Source organism: Mus pahari, chromosome X (assembly GCF_900095145.1).
Source record: "Mus pahari chromosome X, PAHARI_EIJ_v1.1, whole genome shotgun sequence".
Taxonomy (NCBI): Eukaryota; Metazoa; Chordata; class Mammalia; order Rodentia; family Muridae; genus Mus; species Mus pahari.
In genome coordinates, this window is record NC_034613.1 from 119,871,392 (window position 1) to 119,897,576 (window position 26,185).

A 26,185-nucleotide genomic window follows, 5' to 3' on the forward strand; every position below is an offset into this window, starting at 1 on the left:
TATATATATATATATATATATATATATATATATATATATATATAGTATCATTTTGTACAAAAACAAGCAGAGAAGTACCTAGGTGGAAGAAGAGGAAAGAGTACATTATAAGAGAGTATATTTAAGTGAGGCAATATAGACTTAGACATAGGAAGCAGGGAAACAAAAATGTATGAAAGAAAAACACTCCAAAAGCCCATGTGTGTGGCATGTGAACATGTAGCTCTCAATGGATCCCATAGGGGACCTGTGTGAGATAGGAAAGGTCATATTCTAAGGCAGAAAATAAATCCATTTACACAAGTGTGCATATATGTGTAATCACAGACATTTATTGGAGCATGTGGGATGTGGATTGTGTATTCAGAATCTATTTACCTTGACTCCTTTTTCTCCTTGGAAACCTAACCCCATATTGCCCTGGGGACAAGGGTACAGAGAAGGAAAAGAAAACCAATTACTAATAAGCTCCAACAACTTAAATTGGAATATGTTAGTTTTATTTTTTTAACTAGAAAATAGATGTAAACCAGTATCTTTATGAAAAAATAACCAACCCAGAGAACTTAATGGCAAGACATACATGCTACCAAAGCATACTTACATCAGGACCAGGAAGTCCAGGGGGGCCTGGGGGACCCTAGATTTAAAAAAATTGAAAGGAATGAGCATTTCTTAATTATAGAAAAAACACAACCAAACAAACAACCAAACAAACAACCAAACAAAAAACCAAACAACCAAACAAAAAACCATGGCCATGTTGGATGATAGAGAGCAGAGATACGTTGGCTCCCTGCTCAGTGCGGTGATGCAGACTGGCTCTGTTATAAAGGTTTTTTGTTTTTTTTTTTTGTTTGTTTGTTTGGTTTTTTTGCGCTATTTCTCATGGTTCCTTTTGAAAAGATTTTTATTTTTAATTATTTGTACATGTGTGTACCTGAGTGTGGGTTGGTGCACATGAATGTATTGCCCGCCCACCAAGGCTAGGTGATTAGATCCCATGGAGTTCCAGGGGTTTACAGGCAGTTGGTGGTTGCTGTCAGCTACCCCATGTGGGTGCTAGGAATGAAACTTGGGTCCTCTGCAAGAGTGGTATGTGCTCTTCACCCTTGGGCCATCTTTCGGTTCTACTCATTGTTTCTTTTATTCTCCTTTTACATCTTCCAAATTAGTCTGGCAGTCACACTCATGTGAAGGTAGTAAAAATATCATGTGTTATTCCTCATAACATCCTAGGGATGTTTCAAGTTGACTGGGTGAAGTTCAAACACAGTAGTAAAATAAGTAGCAGGATTTAGGTATTGATGAAAATGATCTGGGGACAGGGCCTTCCCAGAACCAGAGATGGTTAGCTATTTTCTTCTTTTACCAGTAATACATAGTTTTGACATCAGAAAAACAAGTAGGTACAGTTGCCCAAATGCAACATTGATAAAAATTTGGAAGTATCCTTAGAATGGTGATGATAGTGGTTGGTATGATTAATTAATTAATTAATTAATTAGCAATGCCTGACATAATGAGGGAGCCGAAGGCACCAATAGAAGTGTCAAGTTATTTGTCTTCTTTTGGCTATACCTCATATTGAGCTATACTAGTAAACTTTAGGGGGACAGAATGGACAGTTAGGGAAACAAGAACAACAACAAACAAGGACAACAAATAGCTCTTAGCAAGAGCATGTTTCAAGCCTGGAGTGGTAACGTGCCTTTAATCTTAGCACTCAGGAGGTGGAAGCAGGTGAATCTTTATAATTTCAAGGACAACCTGGTCTTGAAACATTTAAAAGTGAGTGCCAAGATAGCCAGGGCTATATAGTGAGACTCTGTCTCTCAAAAAGAGAGGAGGAAGGGAGGGAGGGATAAAAAAAGTGAGCATGTTTAGGTATAATCTTCCAGAAACGGCTTCTACCTTTCTGTAAGAGAACCTAAATCACAGGTCTGCAACCAATCCATGGCCTGGTTAAAAAAAAAAGTGCAACCATGCACTAGTTTTAAGTTGGTCTTACTTGTAAGCCTGGTGGTCCTATGGGTCCTGCATCTCCAGGAGATCCGGAGGATCCTGATGGACCCTGGAGACAGATTTTTTTTTTTAATTAAGGTCAAAAGGCAAGATAATTTCTTAAAAAGAAAAAAAAATACCCACAAGAATTATATAAGAGTTGTTACATCATTTTTATTCATAATAGAAAATGTTAGAACTCTTCCAAGTAGTCACTGATCCAGGGATTGATAAATGAGCTGTGACATAAATCAGTGAAAGGAAGCAAGTTTACTCATATATAGAACAATACAGATGAATCTGAAATGCATGGCGGCAAGAGAAGTTAGACCCAAAAGACTGTATATGAGATTATTCCCTACATATGACTCCTTGGGGCAAGTGAAAGCCGATCTATACTGAAGAGTGATCACAATGGGTTTTGCCTTTAGGGTGGGGTAGGAACAAGGATTGACTGCGAAGAGGCAGGATCCTCTTTTCCAGGATAATGTTAATGTTCTGTGGCTTAATAGAATTTTAGATTACCTAGGAGTATGTGTCTGTCAACATTCAAAAAAATATACATTTAGTATTTGTGGATTTACTAGATTGTGAATGTAGTAAATATACATTTAGCATTTTATAAACAAAAAGAATCAAATCAAATACTGAAGTTTAACTAATAATAGGCATGCTATTGTATTTAGGAATACTTCTGCAATGTATTCTGAACTTCATTCAAATCAGTGAACTGATGGATAGACAGTGATAGATAGATGGACAGAAGAGAGATAAAGAGATTCTAGTAAAATATTAAAGTTATGAGTGATTATTGTACAATTAATTATATGTGGCTCTGCATTTGAATTTTTACTATTAAAAATTTTAAAGGAAAAAAAGCCAAGTTATTTAGTATTAGATAAACCAGACTTCAAGATATTAACTAGATATAGACAGGAGGCATTTCATAATGATAAATGAGTCAATTCTAGAAGACATAATAGTATTACACGTATCTACACCTAACAGATTCAACATACATAAAGCAAAAAGTTATAATTGCATAGATAAAAGCATAGTTTAAAAAATTCAGTTTCTTTGCCTCAGTAATTTGTAGAACTTAAAATAACACGAAACAAAAACAAAACAAAAACAATAAAGCAAAAACAAAAAATCCCAGGTCATTGACTATTGAAACACCATCAACCATTGCTTAAAACATTATACCACCAACTTCTGAATATGTGTTTTCTGTAAGTTTTGGTCATAAACCAAACTCCAGCAAATTTAATGAGATGAAACATAAGAGTGTCATCCTCTTAATTTTGGTAGACTCAAACTAGAAATTAATAATGGAAAGGTATCTAGAAAGCAGTCGGAGACTAGGGAATGAGAAAACAACAAAAGGAAAATCAAATTTCACATGAAAAAATGAGAAAAATGTGTAGACTTGAGTAACAATGCATTAAAGTAATGCTGAAACCAGGAGAAAGCTGTTCTGGGGAAATGTAAGGCTCCATTCTGGGGGTGTAGCAGGACACAGGTGGTATGTGCCCAAGAAAGAGAGGACAGGGTTTAGACAACAGGAAGAGGAGGGGAATTGGAGGATTCTCTAGAAATGAAGATGCTATGAACTACTAATTTAAACAGAACACAACACAACAGTCACAATCACACCAGTGAGATAGGGACAGATGGACTGTGAGTAGGTAGGAGGGAATTTTCTGGAGCAATGCCAATATTCTGTGACTTAATAGACTTTTGGATTGACAAGCAGGAACAACTTGTAGTCTCCTTATTGATCATAAACTTGTTGTTCAGCTAACAGACATCCTGTCCTCAAAGCCAAATAAGTATTGCATCATGGTTGTATTGACAGGTAAGCACTATATGTCTGTGGGCAGGAGGCTGAATCCCCACGAGAAACTGCAAAGCAAACAGATTGAATGTTATCATACAGATTTAATAAACGTACTTCTAAAGTCAATTTTGTTTCACTCTGGAGGAAATCTATACATTTGCTCCTTAGTCATCTTTGTTTCCTATGTGGGCTCCCATACTTCACATCTCTTGTATAAGCATCCATCCACAACTGGCACATCTAAACTCGACCCATGCTTCTTAGATGCTACATTTTCTTTCATAGATACATATCTCCTACCAGAATTTTTGATACACAGTATTCTTCCCTAAGGGGTTCTAGGATTCTTCTGAGACATTCCTACCCTTACATTTTCACATCCTTTGTGGGAGGGACAATGTCTACATTGTCTGAGGGATCACTCATAGCACTTTGCTCATACTGGATACTTCATATGTATTGAAAACTATCAAGACAAAGGAAAATAAGAAAAACAAACAAACAAACCAGGGACAGTTCTTATATCTTTTCAAAGGAAAGCAATGGAAATATGGAATTGCAAGGAAATAGAAATCTCTTATTAGTATAACTTGTGGACTTCCATGTACTACAGTGCCCTAAAGGAAATTTCTGTATGGGATAGCTTTAAAAGAAGTGTGTGTGTAACCCTGAACACACATAGAAAACAGTACATTGTTGTCGAATGAAAGACCTTCATGATACATGCAAGAGAGTAGAGTGGATCTCCTAATCCATTGTTTTCCTTTCCATATTCCTGTTAACCTCAGTTCAAGAACAGTGAACAGAAAGATGTATGGAAGTGTTTATGTTAAAGTAAACGTTATATAGTCACCTAATGCTATGTCTCATAGCCTATTTTATTTGCCTCACTTTATAATACCACAGAGGCTTTATATTGTTTCACATCTTCACAAGAGCAATGCCAAGTGCAACACACTAAGTTATTTTGACAAGGGATTCATAACTTTCATTACTTTGTCTAATCATATTATGTTACAGTGTATTAGAAATTGTTGCTAATATTTTCCTGTGAATAACTTATTATTTAACTCTATCATAAGTCTATATACATAGAAAGAGAATGGTTGTTATAGGGCTTAGTATTATCTATGGTTTCAGGCATCCATCAGGGGCATCCATCAGGAAACAGGGAGAGGGTGTGTCAGACATAGATTTGATGTAAACTCTGAAGACTGCCTGTCTTAAAACTTGAGTTGTGCATTTCATCTTCTTAGGACTTTCTATCTGAAAAATAAAATGTGGCTAGTATGATTTGTTCTATTGCAATACTCTGGATATTCTTTGAGCAAGTCTACGAAGATGTTTGAGTTCCACCATGAAGAGTGAAAAGGTATCATCAACATCTTGACAAAACATTAAGAGGTCAACACAAGAAGCATGACTTACAGGGATTCCATCTAGTCCAGGCAGCCCAGGATCCCCCTGAGAAACAGAAATAGATAAAGAACACATGGAAGAGATTGATAAGTTAAGCCCACAGGGTTTCAGACAACCAACCCGAGATTCAAGGGGATAGAAACAAATTGCTGCAACTTGGGCCCCTGTCAAGGTCTTGTGTTTTAAATAATGCATAAATTGTCTGTATCTACCCATTTACTTTTTCCCTGTGAACATTCTGGACTCTAGAAAACAAATATTATAGCCTTGGCTGAACAAGATTTCCTATTTTACCTAGATTAATTAATTTTAACATTTGCTAGGAACTTATCAATTAGAAAATGCTTCTGCAGGCTGGTGATTTTCTGCCCCTTTTGGAGGAAAGCAAAGCCACCTTCCCTTGTGCCTTCATCCCCAGAGAATCTGTGCTTATATGTATACAATGCAAATCAGACATTTCAAGGGAAAAATCAACAGAGCATACAGACTCTGATTACGTTTTAATTACTTTGAGGCATCTTAAGCCACTGTATGAATCTGTAATATAACCATCTTGTGGAAATTGCTGTGTTCCACTGGATCCAAGGTTTCTTTGATTTCTGGAAAAACCATTTAATCAATGTTTGCTAAGACAATGGCTGTGCTTTGACACCTGCTAGTCGTACACCACTTGGCTTACAGTAAAAACCTCTAAGCTCCCTGTAGCATGGAAAGAACACTGCCCGAGGTTTAGTTCTTCAGAGAACTGGCCATCTGGCTCTGAGTAAGTCATATAGCCTTAGATTTTCAATCTGTCTAATGAGTGACATGAATCCAAAAGCCAAGAGGCTCTTGCCAACTTTAATGTTCTATCTTCTGCTATGGCACCCAAGTCAAGAACCCAAATTTTCTGCTTCTTCTGTAGTTATCCAGATGTTCCATCCCCATCTTTGCTTTTAGGGCCAGTTTCTAAGGTTCCTGGCCCTGTACAGTGATGGGAGAGTAGTGTCAATTATCCCAGTAAGCTTGGTCTATTCTCCCCTCCAAATGCAGGCACATAAATTCCTATTTGCTATCAAGGCAGTGATGGATTTTTTTTTCCCAGTCTGCAGACGAGTAGGGTCAATCATTTGGAACCAGGGTTTATTGAGGATACATAAAGCTACCAGTTAGCAAATAGAGGAAGGCTCAATAAAACAATATTATTGACAAGAGATTAGTTTCCAGTCAGTTGAAAGCTGACAGGCAAGTATTTGTAGACTTTCAGGAGTCTAGAGAAGGGATAGTAGAAGTAGTCATACTAAGCTGTATAAGGATATATACAGACCCAAACCGAGGTGCATAGGTATGAAGGCTTTATAGGAAAAAAAGCATGTGCTGCAGGGTGGTGGTGGCGTACGCCTTTAATCCCAGCACTTGGGAGGCAGAGGCAGGCAGATTTNTATTAAAAAAAAAAAAAAAAGGTGGCCCCACAGTTCCTGCTACAGGGTGGCACTAATTGGACTTGCTAGGTTTTGTTTTTTTTTTAAGAAGAAGATCTGACGCCCTCTTGAGTGGGTTCAGACAGCTACAGTGTTCTAATAAATAATAAAAAAAAAAAAAAAAAAAAAAAAAAAAAAAAAAGGATGTGCCTCTAGAAAACGTTTTGACTTGTCAAAGGAAAATAACCATGCAAACTCTGCCAACTTCTCTCTTAGTTTTGGTGCAGATCTTGGAAAACAAATTTCTAGACAGCATAGCTGCAAACATTTCTACGAATGTTTCTATCACCAAAACCTTGGAATCCTTTTAAAGTCAGCTGGGGCTGTTCCTTAAGCAGGGGCACAGGTTTATTAGTTCTGGAAATGGCTTGGTGTGAGGTGGGGCCCCACTGTAGGAAACCTTGATAACCTTGATTCCCACCCACTCAGCTGCCTGCTTTAGAAACTCTTACCCTCATTCCTGTAATGCTGCCTTGAAAAGCAGCAGGTTCTCCTTTTGCACCTTTGTGACCGGGCAGCCCCTGGATAAAATATGAAAAACCTGTGAGAAAATCCCTGCACACACACACACACACACACACACACACACACACACACAGAACACATGAAAAAGAAAATCCCACTTACCCACACAGTTTTGATAGCAATATTACCTAATTAGATAGAGGATTTGGCAATGGGAACCTGAAATTATGTGTCTTTTGCTGTGGAAAACTTGGCTGTGTTAAAGGTCATAGCCCAACCTCTAAAGAGGTCATCTCGAAGCTGGGTGCCATTCTTCTGTCGCTATGCCAGGGGTCTGTGAAAGGATGAGGGTTAGCAGCAGACTTTCTATCTATGCAGAGCACATCACTACCTGGATCTTTGTCTAGGTCAAAGGTCAACAAAAGTTTCTATGATTCTAGATCATTTAAGTTTTGTGAGTCAAATCTGGGGTCTGTCACATATTTTTCTCGTTATTTATTTTTAAGATGTAAAAACCGGCTAGAGGACAGGTGCTTTTGGGGGCCAACACGTAAGCCATGGGTCTAAAACAACTATGACACCAACTTCATCTCGTGTTTCTACAACAAAAATTCAGCTTCTAACCTTTGAAGGAGCTGTCTCATTACCATGGAAATCAGTTCAATATACCTGATTCCAGTCCTTCAATCAGAGGTTTTTTTTTTCCTGTCTTAGTAGCAAATGGTGGCATCTAAGGAGAAGTCAGGATTAGTATTAGGTAGTATTAAGGGTACACTTTGGGGGAATACATTATTGATTGATGATGGATTCCTCAAGTTCAGGGACTACTGTACGTTTAGTAAAACAAGGGCCTAGACATGCAAATCCGTCTGAATATTGTCTGCTTCCCCTTATTTATGTGTTCCCCATTTTCTTTCAAAGAAGTTTCAAATGGACTTACTGAAGGCATATTCAGCAGGAGGTGAGGTTCAACTTAGTAAAAACATATGCCCACATTTCTAGTTAAACTTAAGGTAAAGTTTCAGGCTGGGTTTAGGTTTCCACTCTGGGGTTCTATCTTTCAGAGGATGTCTGTTACTTCAAGGTCTTTATTCCATTTGTTGGGGCGGAACTCTCCTTTGCTGGCTTCATTGTCTATTCTCTTCCTGCTTTCTGTTGCCATGGCCGCATTCAGGAGCCTTTAAGTCTTGTGTACATTATTTAGGACTATACCTTTACCTGTTATCTCTTGGCTGTTTATTGGTCTGGACCTTTGATGGCAGACTCTGTTAGGGCAGTTTGGGGCTTGTATTCTGCCTGTCTTCTATGTCACTTTTCACATGTATTCTTGTACTCCACAACTTGGTCATTGAAGGCTACTCAGAGAACTATGTGATCTGTCTAATTGGTTGCATGATTTCTAGTTTCAAAAGGCCTCACATGACAACTCTTATAGATTTAGGTTTTTCCAAGTTAGGTGAGTGGTGAGCTTGAAATGTGTTATTTTTTTCCTTTCAACCACTCACAAATTATTCCTTGTGAGGGCATGATACCTACTATTTACATGATATCTCTAAAGGGCATGGTATCTGAATATCTCAGCTCTATCTGAATGAATGAAATTAAGCCAAAGTGGAAACATGAGACCAAAAATAGCAGATCAACCCTATAACCAAGGATGATAATGTGGAGTGGGAGAAAGGAACAAATTGCAGTGTTTCTTAACTTCAGCATGATGGACATTGGGCAAATTGAGTCTTTGATGCTATAGAGTATATTCTATCCTGTGCTAGGGGGATAGTGAGATGATGACATCTACAGGAAAAGTGGGATTAGTTTTAGGGGTACACTTTAGGGAATATATTTGTTGACTGATGATTGATTCTTTAAGTCAGGAAACTACTGGTAGTTTCGCCATGCCTTTAAGTCCTGGTTAAAATGCATATGATCACATGGAGGTCTTCCAAGAATATACTCCCCCTTTATTAAAGATTTTATTTATATGTGAGTACACCATCGCTGTCTTTAGACACCCCAGAAGAGGGCATCAGATCTCCTTACAGATGGCATGTGGTTACTAGGAATTGAACTCCGGACCTCTGGAAGAGAAGTCAGTGCTCTTAACCACTGAGCCATCTCTCCAGCCCTGGAATATCCCAATGTTACCTGATATGGCAAAGTGCCAAATAGCTCAAGTGCATGCTTTGCTCAGAAATGTGCTATAACTATTATTTGCTTGTTTTAACAATCTTGACAATTCCCAAGGTAACGTTAGAAAGTAACCTAAAGCCATGTAACATGTGCACCCCTCAACTGGCACTTTTAAAGAGTTTTGCTGTTGTGGTGCCATCCGTATAAACTCTTGCATTGGGCAAGGCTGTCTACAAGGCCTTAGTGGTGTTTCAAGAGAAACAAACAAGCAAACAAATGAACAAAAACACATTTGAAAGTGCGTTTGCATTAAGGTGCAAAGATCTGGTAACATACAGGTGGTCCTAAAATCCCAGGGTAGCCATCAGGGCCTGGAAATCCAACAGCTCCTTGAGTTCCATTACAGCCGTCTAGGCCAGGTGGACCTCTTGGACCTGGTTGTCCAGGGTGGCCCTGTTCAAAGACAAAATAAGGGATTAAGTCAGCCACAGGGTTGTTAGTCAATTTAAAAGGCTCACAATGAGAACAGACAAGTGCACTGCTAAATTCTGGCTCCTTGTCTACTCCCTTAGCTTCATCTTGTACGTTCTCAAATGTTTCCTTTGTATAGGTTGCCAAGATCACAGCTCAAGTTATCCCACTCAAAAAGACAACTGGTGCTTTTCTAATAGCCAAGCCGAGACTAAAGGGCTCAAACATGAACAGATCCAATAGTCAAGGCACTGCAATCTCACCTTCCATGAATATAGAGATGTCCTAAAATGGGGTTTAGCTGTCTGGCAGCTGAACTGGTATCAATAGAGAACCACGCCAAGGTTTGAGATTCCTCAGACCTGACAGATTAGCTGGATGGCTTTCTGAACAGAAGTTCTTCATGGGAGCAGATGCTTGATCTTGGTCAACTGAGAGGAGTAAGTTCCTACAGCACCTCCTCTACTGAAAGCTGCTTGGCCTCAAGTCTCACTTGCACTCAGTTTGTCACAATCCCATGGTAGGTAATTGGTTCAGTTAAGAATCCATCTCTTCTCTTTTTTCTCCACATTCACTATCAGGGCAGTTGTTTAGCTTGGAAGTTAAAAAGCATTTTCATAGAGCTCATCTGAATTCAGTGTGTTTCAGAATTGGAGAACATGTTTCAATCTAGTAAAAGCCAGTTGTATGTGGGCCATGGTGCAAACAGATGACCTTAATAGATCATCTGGACAGGTCAATGAAAGGTAGGTAGACTTTTACGTTCCCTTAAATACACTTTCAAAGGGTAAATGTATATTTAACAATTTGAGGGAAATGTATCATGTGTTCAAAATGAGCCTTTCAAAGGACCACTAGTCCCTCCTTATCCATGGAAATAACTCATGAATTTGAAATTGCACATTGTGCTGAGTAGTATAATGAACATTAATGTCAATCCACTCAATCCTACCTGCAATGTAAATCATCCCCTTCTCCAGCACATCTATGAATATTTATGCTACATTCTCTAGCAGCCTATTAGTCACTACATAGCTATCTTTGTTATCAGATCAATTTTCACAGCAGTTTCACAGTACTTGCGCTCACATAACTATTTTCCTTAACAACGGCCCTACAGCAGAAGGGTAGTGATGCTGGTGATTTGGGTACAGCAAACAGAAGCAAAATACTTCCCTTAAATGAAAAAAGGGAAAGTTAGCTTCATGAGCAAAGAAATGATGTATGGACTGAGGTTACTCTGATCTAACATAAGACAAAAAAAAATCTACCCATCCAACTGTGAACCAGGAAAGGGAAATTTGTCCTAGTTTTAAGGTCCAACCTCAACCTGCAAAAGTTATGTCAGCAAAAACATAGATCTGGAGCTCTTCCCAGGGAATAAGACTAACTGAGCTGGTTGTTAATAAAGAGTCAAGGCACGACTATGCTGCCTATTTCCCCTGCAAAACTGAAGCCATCATTTTAGTTGTCTGGATTCACACATTTGTTTGAGTAGTGTGTTTACCTCCTATAACTCTAATAACATTTTCTATATGAGAATATTGTAAATGAGACCCTCTTCTGATATCATGGCCTCTATTAATCATGTGGGATATAGTCTAAGATACCCAATAGTTACCTGAAAACATAGGAAAAGGTATGAGATTATAAGGTTTGTTTGTGCAGGGAAGCCTAGGTCTAGCCTGGGTATGTTCTTAGGTTGGTGGTTCAGTCTCTGAGAGCCCCAAGAGTCCAGGTTAGTTGTCTCTATTGGTCTTCCTCTGGAGCTCCGATCCCCTTAGAGGCTACAATCCTTCTTTCTGTTCTCCAATTGGAGTTGCCAAGCTCAACTCAGTTTAAATGAAAGTGTTTTATAGATATGCATCTATGGCAGGTGCCAACAGTCCTAACACATAATTGGGATATCTCAGAGCCCTGAGCTATACCATCCCAGTGTCTTTTGTGCTGATATTGAATATCTTATTGGTAGGCAAGCCCTGCCTGCTCTCTCTATTGGCTGTTGTGACCTTTGGTGCAATTAATTGGGCTATCATGAAAGTGACTCCATGTTGAAATTGTCTATATAATAGCAAAAATTGGAATTTGGAGACCCAAACCAGTGACCTGTGTTAATGATTGGCTATTGTTAGGAGGGGAACTTGATTTTTACAGTGGTCCAATTTAGTAAGATGTGTCAGAATCTGTTGTTTTCAGACGAAATGTTAAGTATGTGTTATTAAAAGTTGAACAAATTGACTAGTTGGAAAAAGCCTGTAGGTTCTGTGTGTTTCTGTCTGGCTTTTCCAGGTATTAGAACTCGGAGTCAGGTCTTTAAACTTTTTTAAGGCTTTCCAGGACTCTTGTGACTCAGGGATGGGGAGGACAGAAAGTATTATCTGTGAATTTAAGGAGTCAGAGATGAAACTGTCACACAAAACAATCAGCACCAGGGAACTATATGTATCAAGGAAGTAGAGTAGTGAACCACACATCAAAGACTCCTAAGAGCTTCAAGATGGAAGGAAGAGGTAAGTAATAAATGAAAGGCACACGACAGATACTTCTTGGATAGTTGGGAGTGGGGAAGTACAGGCAACCTTTGGTCAAGGAAATGACAAGAAAATGGGTGTGTCCTTTGGAGAGCAGCCAGCTTATTTGGAGGATACTGGAGAGCTGCAACTCTTTCCCTTAAGCAATGAAGCCACAAAGAGAAGTGGTCAATGCTTGTGTTGGCCATAAGTTTGAGGCATAAGAAGCATCCAGCTGGGCTTAAGGACTGGTTCCAGCCTAGATTTAGAAGCAGCCTAGACAGCACAAGATTTACTTGCTCTCATTTCCAGCCCCAAAGAGAGAATATGGGAGGGCATAGTAACAGTGCAAGTTCTAACCACTGTGCATCTCTCCCAAGTCTGTAGGATGATTGGGTAATGTTACCTCCAGTTTAGCAGTTGCGCTCATCTCCTGAGCCTGGAAGGCACACTCTGGGCAGGGATTCTTTCTCATACAGGCATAGGAACAAGGCCATAAGAAACTGTAGGTGAATGTCAAAAAAGGATGGCTATCCCTGTCCATTCAATTATCCAATTGGCTTATTTCTGGACATTTTCTTGACATGGCAGCTGAATAAAATGTGTTATCTGATGGGTGACATGATTCAAGTAAGAAATACAAGGAGAGTGGGTCTTGTATTCTCCAGATCTACAAATGTCTACTAGATTTGAGAGAAAAATAGATCAGATGATAGTATCTATAAACACAAAACTCCATCCTTGCTGTAGATTCTCATAGTGAAGTATGAGCACATAGCAGGTGCTCAAGACATTGCCTAGAAATTGGAATAAGATCTGAATCACCTTTGCTGATATCAGAAGGTTGTATAGCATCACATAAGACAATGGGTAGACTAGAGTATCCCCAACTGTGCTTTGATAGGGTTCAAAAGAACCTCTTAGGGGTTGTTAGAAGGATGAGGGCAAGCTCAAGTCCCCCTCAGGTGGAGCAGCTTTCCTCTTTGTATAGTCTAAGTGTCCATGGCCTTTTGGTATCTTAAATAAGATGGGAAAACTTGTAAACAAACATGACCCAGGTTATGGGATAAATACAGACAAAAGCAGAAAGCACTAGCCAGTAAAGTCCGATGTTAACAAGTCCAGAGGTTGGTGAATAGGCACCGTGGAACCAGAAGCCATCAGTTAAGTGTGGATATAGGTTACAAATGGGGAACCTAGGTGGTTTGGCTGGATAGAATTTTGAAAGGGGCTGTTTTACAAGCTTCCAATCCACCACTGATATCTGAAAAGGTAAACAAACAAGCATGAACCAAATTGTCAGAAGGAGGAGTTCCCTCTGAAGGGCAGTAAGGCTGATAAGAACACATTACTGAAATAAAATGTACTTCATTCACATTCTAGGCATCTTATTACCTTCCCTGTAATGAGTATATATACCTCTGCAATTCAGAGGTGGTCCCTCTATGTCTGGCTGAAACTCAGTGTCCCCACCCCTGCCCAATATTAGCTTACTTAGGCTAAGATATAGATGTTTTCTCATAGATGGCACTTCTCTTCTTAAACCATCTGAGTAAGGGCTGCTTGAACCTAAATGTGTGGGACTCCTGCGCTTCTCACCTCACCACACTTTATCTCAGTGCATGACACTCAGCCTACTTCTACAACACACACAGATGCACACGCACACACACACGATGTCTGTAAGGTCAACGTACTTGAGCTGGGAGACAGAACCGGAGAGGTGATATTAAAGTCTCTTCTGTGTACACACTTACCGGAATCCCACTGATGCCAACAAAGCCAGGAACTCCAATGGGACCCTAAAGAAAAGGGAAGAGAGAGAAATGTCTATGGCAATCAAATTGATGCCTGTTAGGGTCAACACGTTTGGTGACGGGATTTGATGACCTAAGTTGTTGGTGTTTTATATCTCCTTCTTCATGTCATGTTGCCATACTTCCTACCCCCAAGTCTAAGGAGTTGATCTAAGAATGGTCCTGAGCATGCTTATGTTCTGAGACAACTTCTTGTGTTAAGCAGTGTAGGGTAAGCCCTAAAATTTAACGCTCAGTATTATAGGCACACTTCACATCTGGATAACAACAGAAGGGCTTTGACAAATCTAACAAAAGAGTTTCTCCCCATTCTGCTCCTTCGGATAAGGGTCCTAAGCTACTGTACCCTTATTATCAGGGGACAAGTGCAATTCTTGCTCATCCACAAAAGGCAGTTTGAATTCAGGCTAGGCCAATGACGTATTCAAACAAGTCAAGTCCCACCTTCTTTCAGGAACCAGGGCCACCACAACCTCTTGATGCTAAAGCCTGTCACCTGCAGCCTCTTGGTTCACTCTGTTCCCAAGCACAACTCTTTGGGTCCTTATGTGCTATGCAATGGCTCCCTTTCCTAAGATGTGAATATTTGTGATTCATCAATTGCCATCTACCTCATCTGTGAGTAGAAAATCGCCTTCAACCTCATGTGTCCAGATAAATGTTATACTTCAGCTACCTTATACTTAGTGTGGCAACCCCTTCCCTAAAACATGAGATTAACAGGATGTGATGAAAATACACAGAGCATCTCAACTGAGTTGATAAATTCAGTAGGCTAGCCATCATGTTATTACCATTCTTGTTTGGTAGGGCATTCCCTTATATTTATGAGCCAAGTTGTTTCTAAATCTTGCCTGTTAGTTATTGCTTGTTAGTCTTCTCTGTTGCATGCTTGATCTCTACTGATCAGCTGGTCAGACTCTCCACCCAAGCCCAGCTCAACCCCCCATGACTTGACATGAATGAGACAACTCGTCATGTAAGCAACCAATATACTTACTTGGTAGTTTGCTTTCCTCTATCACTAGCCCACCAGTCACTCCATTTCCTTCCTTTTTTTTCTTTGAGATAGACATTTTTATGGATTTTGGCTGGCCTGATACCTACCTATTAAGGAGGTCAGGCTGTCCTTGAACTTTGTGGTAATCTTGCCACTTCTGCCTCTTGAATGCTAGGATTACAGATGTGCACTGCCATGCTCAGGTCTCTCTCTCTCTCTCTCTCTCTCTCTCTCTCTCTCTCTCTCTCTCTCTCTCTCCTTTCTTTCTTTTTGTTTTCTTAATAGTTTTACTTTAATTCTGTATACCAATCGTAGACAGTATTATATTTCACAAAGACACTTTCACACTAGTACATAGTGTACTTTGGCTCAGCTTTTCTTAAAGTGTGTGCCCTGGCACCACAATATTTAGGAGCAACACTAAATTGAGAGGGAACATTTGACTTTTGTACTTCCACCCTTGCATCAAAGATGTTCCTTACCTTATCTCCTTTTGATCCATATGGTCCCAGAGGGCCTGGGGAGCCTCTTTCTCCTTTCAACCCTGATAAACCAGTCGGACCAGGAAACCCTTCAGGACCAGCTGGTCCTTGAGTTCCAATTGGTCCAGGGTGCCCCTAAAGATGGACAGAAAGACAGAAAATTAATGAACAAGATTTAACATCAACATTTCCAATTTTCTCATGTACAAAGTATGGGCACCACTTGACTAAATAATTTTGGCTTAGAGATCTGTGAGGCATGCCAGCGTTCCAGACAGGGATCAGAAAGGGCTATTTTAGGGGCCGTTAAGCTTATTTGGATAGAACACATTTTATAAGCACATTTAATAAGATTCATGTGCACCAAGATCCTTCAACTTTGCACTTCTTAGGAGACTAGTTATTCAGACTGGATAAGACTGTCCTCTTCTTAGTTAATGCCAGGCCATCCATCAGACTGTCAAAGTAGTGAACGAACAGAACACTGGAGAGCATCATGACATTTTATAAGTCACATCCAAATGGTCAACCACATACTTGCACTGAAGTTCAGAAATAGCCATGTCTAAAGAATGCTGCACCGGGGGGGGGGGACAAAGAACAGTGACCACTGAAACTGCCCAGCTCTTCAAAGTACATCTTGATTTTACAGCTGATCCCAGGACCCCATCATTATACCTGGCAATAAATACTTATAGGGGCCCCTCCCTCACACTCATTTGTTCGCTCTTCCTTCCTATCTCCTTTTCAGCCCCTCCTTCTATTTGCACAGTACCCAAATATGTAAAACTCAAGGAGCAGGAGAATATCTACTAATTATCAATTATGGTAGCAGGAGTGAGCAGCCTGAAGATTTTGAAAGCCTTGGTTATAAAATGTCCATAATAATTAAGCCTGAGAGTTCAAGATGACTGAGACTGAGAATTAACCCCAGTAGGTTCAAAGCAGACAGCCTGGATTATCCTTCAGAACAAATCCCAGTAGGAACTTTTTTGACTGAAAAGTGAAAACCATGTGCACTTCCTATCTGAGAACCTGGTATCTGGTAGAAATCGAGTTTGCATAAATGCTTCCAGTCCCACTTCCCCACCCCTTTAGTGAGTGTCCATAATTTCCTAAAACTCAGAGAAAACTCTGAAAAAGCTCACGGAAATGCCCTTTCCAATTACCCTCAAGCTTTACACTTTAAAAGGCTGAAAACAGCGCCTTAAACACAGTGTTTAGAGTTATGTTCTGGTAATACTTGTTCCCACCAGCTGTGCTGGTCCTTTGGGATATAATTTGCAGTGTCAATCAGGCCCATGAAGCTCTTGCAAAGAAGTGAAAGATGTTCTACCCAAGGAGATACAACACTCTGCAATACCATCTATCACTCAAAAGTTTCCCGTTTACATGGCACAGGGAGCAAGCACTTTAGGCACACCGTGGAAAGGCCTATGGAGCACAACACCTGGCCCATGGCTGGGGGAGTCACGGCTACTTGGGAAGGTCAAGTGAACTTCAGCTTGGAATGGGCCTAGTGAGTTAGGCAGAAACCTGAAGGCATGGTGTGGTCAGACCTGGAGGAGCAGCTGGGGAGAAAGCACTGTTCAGAATTGTAACTCCTCAGGTGGCCTCCTAAAGAACATGTGAGCATCATCAGGACACTGGGGCAGCCTATGTGAGGCAGGAACAAGGGAAGCAGATAAGAACCAGCTGTTGGCGGAGGGGGGACTGTTTGGCGAGAGGCTGGGGACATGGTGGACTTGCTGGAGCTACTAACAGAGAAGATCCAGTCAGACCACAGAATGTTTGGCCCTAATCTCAGACCCACCAAAAGGGGTTCTTCCATAAAGGGAAGATAGACATGATAGATTGCTTGACAGCTAAGAAGAGTGCTGTTTGTCATGTGACTCAGTTCCCATTTTGCTTGTACTGCTATGGGAGTTCAAGCATTACCCAGTATGAGCACATGGGCCAGTACCATCCACTTCTGCACTCTTATATTTTTGAACATAAGTTCACCAGCATGGGTAAACTAGGAAACTTAGGCTTGTGAGATGCTAAGATGGCAGTAATAGAATTCTAAGTTGGTCCAGCAGGAGATGGTTTAGAAAACGGCTTCCTTTCTCCTGTCTGAATGGGCACGCTAAATTTAACAGAAAGTTGCATGTAAGTCACCTAAAGAACTCATGAGATAAAAAAAAATCCAAAAGGGGCTTTTGGGACGGTATGTCTTGGAGAAATAGAGATGGCGGGGGCTGGTCTCAGGTAGTTTAGGTTGGTTGGCTATGTCAGCAGCCCGGAAGGAAATCTCTCCTGTTGACTTCAGCACAGGGCCCTGTCTGGTAGGTGTCTGGAGGCTTATCTTGAATTGCTTCCCCAGCATGGTGTGGAGCACTGAGATAAGAAATCTTGCCACCCATGGAAATCCTTTCACACAGTGGCACAGAGCACCTGGAACAGATGTAGGAAACCACGAGAAAAAGAGTCCTGTCTTGATCTGTGCTTAGCATTGCTTTGGTTTCCACTCGCCCTCATCTCCAGTGCAGAGTTTCAGTGTGACACTTAAGCTTCATACTGAATCACTCATAGACTGCATTATATTTTGTTTTGTTTTCCCTGCAGACACGCTCTACGGCATTTTTCCCTCGTATGACCAGCAGAGGTCAGTGTGAGAACACAGGGACTGCAGATAAACAGGTGGGTGGGTGGACCTATTCTCACACAGAGAAAGAGAAATCAAACGGGTGTCAAAGAAGTCACAGAATGTTCAAGCAGGGAAAGGCCCTTGGAGACCATTTCGCCCAGGGTTTATTTTATACTGGGTGGAGGAGGCTGAGAGAAAAAGATTTCTTTTGGTCACATAGTAGGAACGGCATGAGACTATATTGTCTTTTGGTGCTAGACCCTGTTGTGGAAGATGTCCTAGGGGGTCTTGAGGCTGTTTCCCTCTCACCCTGGAGCCCCCCCCCCATGGGACTGTTCCCATCAGAAGGCTACAGCAACCAGATGCTCACTCATCATCATCATCATCTCTCTCTCTCTCTCTCTAACTCTGGTCACAGACCCAGTCTGAAGCGCCATCACTGTTTGGATGGCTCACAGAATTTCAATGGGCTTGGACTAATGCCATGCCCTGATACATGTCATTTATTTTGGCAGATGGACCCATCCAGGGCAGAAGGGACTCATCTACGTTGTTCCAACAAGCTCTCCTGTCTCCATCTGTTCAATATTTTTTAATGTGCACAGCAGGACTTAATTCTCAAGGGTTCAAAATTGTGCCCAAGGCCAGGAACTACAGGTCTACAACCACAGCTCAAGCTGGCTATCTCTTCCTAATCATGGTGGTTTGGAGTCCGTGTGTAGTGTAAGGTTACCAGACAACTAGGGTAACGGATCCATTAATGGAGGTACCTACAACATAGTAGAAATATGCCCAAACAGCATCTAAGACTCTTAGAAGCACATACCCGAAACTAGGTGGGATGGCAAAATTGATGGAAGAATCTGACTGCATAATTTTCTGTGTTTCTACCTTATTATCCCTCCCTCAAGATTCCAGTGGTCCTCTCTCATAAAATTAAAATGTGTTCCTAAGAATCCGAGACTCATTCCCACCGAGGCTTGAATGATTGACGACTTTGAGGTTTACTTTTCCCAAGGGGAGCCTTGTCCTTTAATGGAGAACAAAACGTTAGGCCAGGGATGCAAGTGCTATTTACAAAGCAGGGGAAGGAAGCGGGCAGCCTTTTTCGAGGATTCAGCTGTATTCTAGGAGGTGGTGAGCTGCGGCAGTGCTGATACATGGCCCTGGATTCAGAGCCCCTCACAGCCACTTTGGCTGTATTTTTAGGCAAATTTTTTAGCAATTCTGAATATCAAGGGTTTGGGTACAATACACAGTGTTGAGTGGGATTATTGTTAGCATTTTAGTGAGTCAATGATTCTAAAACATACCTGGTACCTAGAACAAAACTCTTTAGCTATCATTCATGATAGAGTGGGGAAGTTAGGATTGAATAATTCATGCTTGTCAACCTGAAGTTTAACTGAAAGATGCATGGATGTTATTGAGAAACCTTTGCAGGGAGTGTCAGGGGATGATGGAGTATGTGTACTGACAACCCACATCTGTGAGACCAGAGACCAACCAGTTCTTCATTCCTTATAGATTGTGTCCTAGTTCTCCCAGACTTAGGGGTCCTCAGTGTCTGCTACTACTTTAGCCTAAAGCAACAACACAAGCTATATTTTAACACACACCCCTGAGTGTGAACCTCTAGCTTGATTTCTTCTCTGAATGAGCTGTAAGCCTACAGCCTATGCTTGACTGTTCGCTGCACTATGATGTTCCAATTCAACTCCAACAAGAGCTTATTGGGTTATTGTTTTCTCTGCAATCCCATCTTCCAATAATCTCCATATCACTTCCTTTCTCACATCCAACCCATCACCAGCAAGGATGCTCAATCTAACATCAAATATAAGCCAAACATATGTGCTTGTCTCTATCCCAATAGTCTTACATCAGGACTTCCTCATCTCTCCTCTGTGTGTGGTGTTTCTACATTAGCTTATTTATCATCCTCAGTCTTGTTTTTTTTTCTTTCTAAACATCCTGACACACTGCATTTATATGTGAATTTAGTTGTCCTGGCTAGTTCCTACATATCTTCCAGGTTCTAACAAAGATATAAATTTCCTCATGAAGATCTCTATGATTATCCCCATCCTACAACATGGTTAGGGTATGTTACATATTATAGATTATATGTCAATACCCCCTGTGGAAGATAAAATGAGCTCCTTGAGACTCATGCCTTATTGCCTATAGACTTGTCCATGGCTCATCACAGTGCTTGGCAATAAATGTTTGGTGAACGGATGGAGAAATGAATGAATGAATATACATACTGAGAAGCCAGTGGCTCAGAAAGGATGGTAACTTTTTGGGAAGTCTACACAGTTGCAAGAGAGTACAGTCAAGAAAGGACTTCTCAAAGGACCACAGAGAGTAGATCTGCATAAGACCCGGGAGTTACCCAGTTCAGTGTTGAGAAAAAGAGAATTGTCTAAGTTCATCCAATATTAACTATAGACAATTGGAAACACAGTATTGTAATATGTTTAGAGACTTCAAAGGGTGGGTGTTTTTTTTAAGATATGTAGTGACTACATCATGAGTAATCTCTGTTTTCTGAGTTCTAAGTAGAAGAATTTTTTCTATATTGATTAGTTGCTGTTTCCACAACAGTGAATTTATTCAGCACCTACCCTATGTCAGGCACTTGGGTGAAGACGGTGGGTAATAAACAGTTTTTTCCATTTGTGGTACTTATAATTTTGTGACTTGAAAACAATTGTGCATGGCCCACCACCAAATTAATTCGACAGTCTTCATCTTGGGCAGAGTTCTCAACTAATCATGTATGTATCTATGTGCAGTTAATGAAATGGTAATACATAAGACAACATACCACATGGACCACCCTGCTTCCTGGGAATGAGCAAGCTCATCATAAGAAGTGCTTGGGGATAAAGTCATATGCCATAAACTTTAAAACTTGTAGTGCACGAATGCCAGAGGAATTCAGAGATGTGTGGTCCAACAAGAGGTTAGAGACATACGGAAAGTTTTAATAGTATGGTAGTGAATGCATTCAAAATATAGAGAACAATGTGTTTGCAGAAATTAGCAAATCAACTTTTGTGGGCAAGAGCCAAACTTAGCTTGAGCAAAGTGAGAAAAGAAAGAGATGCAGACAACTCTGGGTCTTAAGAGGTTTATATTGTCCATAAGCTACATTTTAATCCTTTCATTGGCTTCCAATGCAAGGATTTGGAATTTAGAGAGACAGCCTGGCATAGTAGCTTAGGGGACAAAGATTCAGAATAAAAAGTCTTGGATTCACATCCCCTCTTCATCACTGTAGGATGATGGCACAAAGGATGACCTCATGTTACTCATCTTTATATCAAATAAAGATAAGTTAGTGTCTCCTTCACAGGGTACTTACAGATTTTATGCAAAATAATTAGTGAAACCCATGGTTTTTACTCTTTAGAATGCAGCAGATTCACCTGAATGTAAATGACAGATAACCATACCCCACCCTCCATTTTAGACTAGTTAGGTGAGGCTAAAAATATGTGTATTTACTAAATTCCCAGGTGGTGGTTGGCTATTGGAATGATGGTTACACTGTTGAACCCCTGCTGAAGGTAATTCTGCATGGTACCTAGAAGAATAAATGTACACTAAAAATTAAGTTATTAGCATATTGCTATTCTTTAATAGACTATGGCTTGGGAAGATCAGGAGTTCAAAAATTTCAGCTAGTCCCCCAAAGTCCTTTGATTTCTATGGCTCAATGCACTTCCGCTTCTTTCTTGTTTTGCTGCAAGAGAAAGTAAAATGTATGGGCAGCAGAGCCAGAGATGAGGCATTGGTACCATGACCTCCATGGTCTGCATTAGATTCTTAGGACTGCAGATGTGGAGAAGGCAGCATTGAGAAATATTTCAGAGAGTAGGGGTGACAAAGGTGTGTTATACTTGCCTTGTTGAGTAAAACTGAGGGAGGTGCAAAGGTTGACTACCATTTTACTTGATAGGGCCTCTGAGGGAATCTCCACATTGACTTGAGGAGACAGAGAGCCTATGGTGTGAGAGGAATAGTTCCTGTTTGGACCATTTGTACTTAAGAAATCTTGGAACATCTGAGACGATGGCCAACAATTGCTTTTGCACTAGCCTGAACGATGTGAGAAGGCAAGAGATGCTGCAGCATCTTTGGATGTGAGGTATCCAAGATGTGGTGCACACTAAAAACAAAATTGGAGAAGAAAAGCCTAACTGTGAAATAAATGAAAATAGAAAATTACATGTGCATACGGATTTATTTTAAAAGTTCCTCCAACACTTATTAATTAGGGGCAAAATGAGATTGAATAATTATTGCTAGCCAGGGAAGTCCCCTGGAGCTCCCAAGGAATGGAATATAAAGGTCCTTGAGCTCTGGTACAGGTAGGAGGTGTCTTGGTTTCCACAAACCATCCTTAATTCATAACTGTAATTCTTATTCTTATCTTAGTTATAGGGTATGGTTTTGGGGTGTGAAAACCGTGACAGAATCTGGCCAAAAGAGACGAGCCATACAATATGATAAGGCATATTTAAGGGAATTTCAGAACAATTTTCTTTCTGCCCTTCCTCTGAGTCATCAGAATACTTTTGTGACACAGGCTGTGAGCACTGATCAGGAAAACAGTAAACCAATGGACCTTAAAGTCCCATAGCTACTCAGTGGTAGAGCTAGTGTTAGGGCTTTCCAATGAATTCTATGCTCCTTTAACGGAACAAATTGAGATGAGAAGAGTCAGGTCCCTTTAAGGTTATTTTCCAAGGAGCAGCCCTGAAGGAGTACCCCTGTGGTGGAAGGATGTTGGTAGTATTTGGCAACTAAAGAGTTTAGCTGGGCATGGTAGTGCACACCTGTAATCTTAGCACTTGAAAGGTAGAGGTCGGAGGATCAGGATCAAGGATATCCTTGGCTACACAGGTAATGTAATGTGAGGTCAACGGGGGCCTCAAGGAACCCCAACTCAAATGAATAAACAGACAAAACAATACAAATATTAAAAACCCAAATAGTAACAGCGTAAGCAAAAACCTCCTTATATGGTTATACAGAATTTTGTCACCCACAAAGCTCTATTTTGATTTGATGCCATCACCATCATCCACGTTTTGTCAGCCAGTAATAGGAATAACCCTTCCTGTCTAAACAAACAAAGAACTACACAAAGATTTTGTATATAGACAGTGATGAGCATTTATCAAAGAGTGAATCTCCCAAATTGTCTGTGTCACTTCAAAGGAAGAGGTAGGTATCAGAATCTGGCTCTCAAAGCACAGGTTGAAAACACTTTTCTTCTAGTTCTTCAGCTGCAATCAGTGTTTGAAAGAGCCAGCTCTGCCTGGCATGAAGACATGCACCTATAAGTTTTGTTTGCACACACACACACACACACACACACACACACACACACGTTCCATTGGCTGTTGTTAGCATGTTGAAATGTTGGGAACGACAAATCCCAGAATGATAAATTTAACTCTTGCTAGGCAACTCTTTCCATTGATACTCTCAGTTCCTTTTCCCACTTTTCTACATTGAACAATGCTCCAAGTACAGAAATAAAACCCGCAGTAAGAGGTATTCAGGAAGGAAATGTTAATTTTTTAAATTAATATGAAAGATGTTTATCTCACTCCACCCCAATTTTTTCACTGGAACAAGAACTAAGAAACACAAATGTACCGATAGAATTAATAAAGTCAGAAAATGTACCTCAAGCAGTGAGACTACCTAAATGTTATAAATTATTTCTTTTGTTCTGCCATCAAATGTCCTCTTTAAGAAGTCTATGGCCAATGGATAGTTTATCAGACTCTATTAGGCATATTTTGATGCTCTAAGTGTCCCAATGGTTACATATTAATTTAGTAGAGGATGAGGGAATTTAGACATAATCTGCTTATTTTATAATAGGAGTATTTAGTTTTTAAATGTCAGACTCTCCCTTATCCATGGGGAATGTCTGGATAGAGGTGAATGGCTTGATGAATCTGCAGGTCTGTCTTCTCCATGACCAGTTCTTAAATCTATATCAGGAATCAAAACAGAACCAGCTTTCCTATAATTGAACATTGAAAGAACCAAAAAGTCAAACAAAATGGTAAATATAAACAACATTTGATAATATAAATAGAAACAAAATAAACATCTCTGCAAGCATTACAAAGGCTTGAATAAGTCTGTACATTCCTTGGAATGGATATATAATCTATACAAAGAGTCCCGGTGTGTTTGAGAAAATACATACGGCCCTATTTGGCATGAAGTTAACCTATAACTAGTACATTTGTTGCAAAGACATGGATTACTTAATTTGTTATCCTTTTTTTTCTGCTTAGAGTTCAGAAGAATATCTCAAGAATGATTGTGCAGGCCTGTCTACAACTAAAATGCTTGCCAGCAAACATAGATTGTCGCTTCTGCTTCTCTGAAAATCCTCCCATTTTAAAAACATGAGTTTTGTGTTCAAGTCCCCACTTGTAATTTCTGGCTGTATGATTTGCAGGAAGATTAATCTCTAGGCCTCTGTTTTCTCATCAACTAAATGGGTTATACTATGTGTCCTATTTTCTATGATGCTTTGAGCATCTGGAGAGACACACATGAAAAGGAGCTATGCGTTCGTCCCATTTGCAAAGCTTTGCTTTGGGGGCAAAAGAGAATAAGCAAAGTCCAATTTCAAAACAAAATTCTCATTTATTGAGCTCCTAAGGCAATAAGCCTTAAATGACTAAAGATTCACAAGGAAAGGTTTTCAGCAGAAAACGATTGAATGAAACAAGGAGCAGAATTTAAAGCAGTGAAAGGCAGGGACAAATGATCTGGCACAGGATTCTCATTATAGTTTTAAAGTGATTAGACTTAGTGCTAAAATATGTGGTTTATTTTTAAACATACAGTTTAATTACAAGTGAGAGCCAATGTTTTTTCTTTCAGTTTTTCTATCAAAACACCATGTTTCTATAATGAAAATCACAGCAGAATATAACCTGCCAGACACTCACTTTAGAGCAATTTTTTGCTGTAGTGTGTCTAGTCCATTAGCTAAGGGATACTTGAAGTATTTTTCTCTGACAATAAATTATCCTTCATTGCTTTACTACACAATCTTTGGGCTAATACTGAGTGGTGTGAGATGATTGCATCTGGACCAATGTTGACTTCCTACATTTTCTGAAGAGACACCTTTGTGTTTTGGAAATTGAGAGGTAACAGACAGCAACTAACTCCTGCTTCTTAAACAGGAGTATGGTAGAATCAAAGAAACTCTTTACCATGACTCACATATTAAAGAACTCAGACATCTTCTCAGGGGGAAACCATGGAAAGGGTATATTCACATAATTCCAGTGTAGTTCTCACACAAATGAACACCCTCTATTCTTTTAGAACTAGAGCAGTATTCGTATTCATACTCATGCAGATGAATAGATACGAGTTCTAACTCCAGTGCACATATATCCATGGAAGTCTGCTAAAGTGGTGAAGCCAGTGGTACTCTGACTTAGTTTACATTATACTTTCCAGCCAGCAGTGAATTGTTTTGTCTATTTTCTTTTGCTTGTAAAGAAAAAAAATGATTTGTTTTTTGTTTGTTCATTGTTTTTTCATCCTGATCACAGTTCCCCTTCCTCCTCTTCTCCCAATCCCTTCTCCTCCAACTCCCCTCTACCCGCTGTTCCCCATCTACTCCTCTCCTCCTGCTTCAGTTTAGAGAAGGGCAGGCCTCTTATGAATATCAACCAAACATAACCATACCAAGTTGCAGTAAGGTTAGGTACACCTCCTCATGTTAAGGCTAGAAAGGGCAATGCAGTATGAACAGAAACGTCCCTAATGCAGGCAGAAGAATGGATTTGAATAAAAAAAAATGATAACTTACAGCTCTCCTTACCTTCTTCCCCTCCTACTATATAGTCATTCCTGTGAACTAGTAAAACTATCCAGATAAACATACCTAG

The 26,185-nt window shown here is 40.1% G+C and overlaps 1 protein-coding gene across 1 annotated transcript in view; it reads right to left on the reverse strand.

Moving 5' to 3' along the window:
- Col4a6 (collagen type IV alpha 6 chain) overlaps positions 1-26,185 on the reverse strand; it is a 311,346-nt gene that overhangs the window by 53,993 nt on the left and 231,168 nt on the right. The window contains exons 4-11 of the mRNA XM_021187464.1: positions 15,599-15,733; positions 14,057-14,101; positions 9,655-9,771; positions 7,176-7,244; positions 5,273-5,308; positions 2,012-2,074; positions 605-640; positions 379-420 (exon numbers count right to left, since the gene is read on the reverse strand). Coding sequence (XP_021043123.1) covers positions 379-420; positions 605-640; positions 2,012-2,074; positions 5,273-5,308; positions 7,176-7,244; positions 9,655-9,771; positions 14,057-14,101; positions 15,599-15,733 — 543 coding nt within the window. The remainder of the gene's footprint in view (positions 1-378; positions 421-604; positions 641-2,011; positions 2,075-5,272; positions 5,309-7,175; positions 7,245-9,654; positions 9,772-14,056; positions 14,102-15,598; positions 15,734-26,185) is intronic.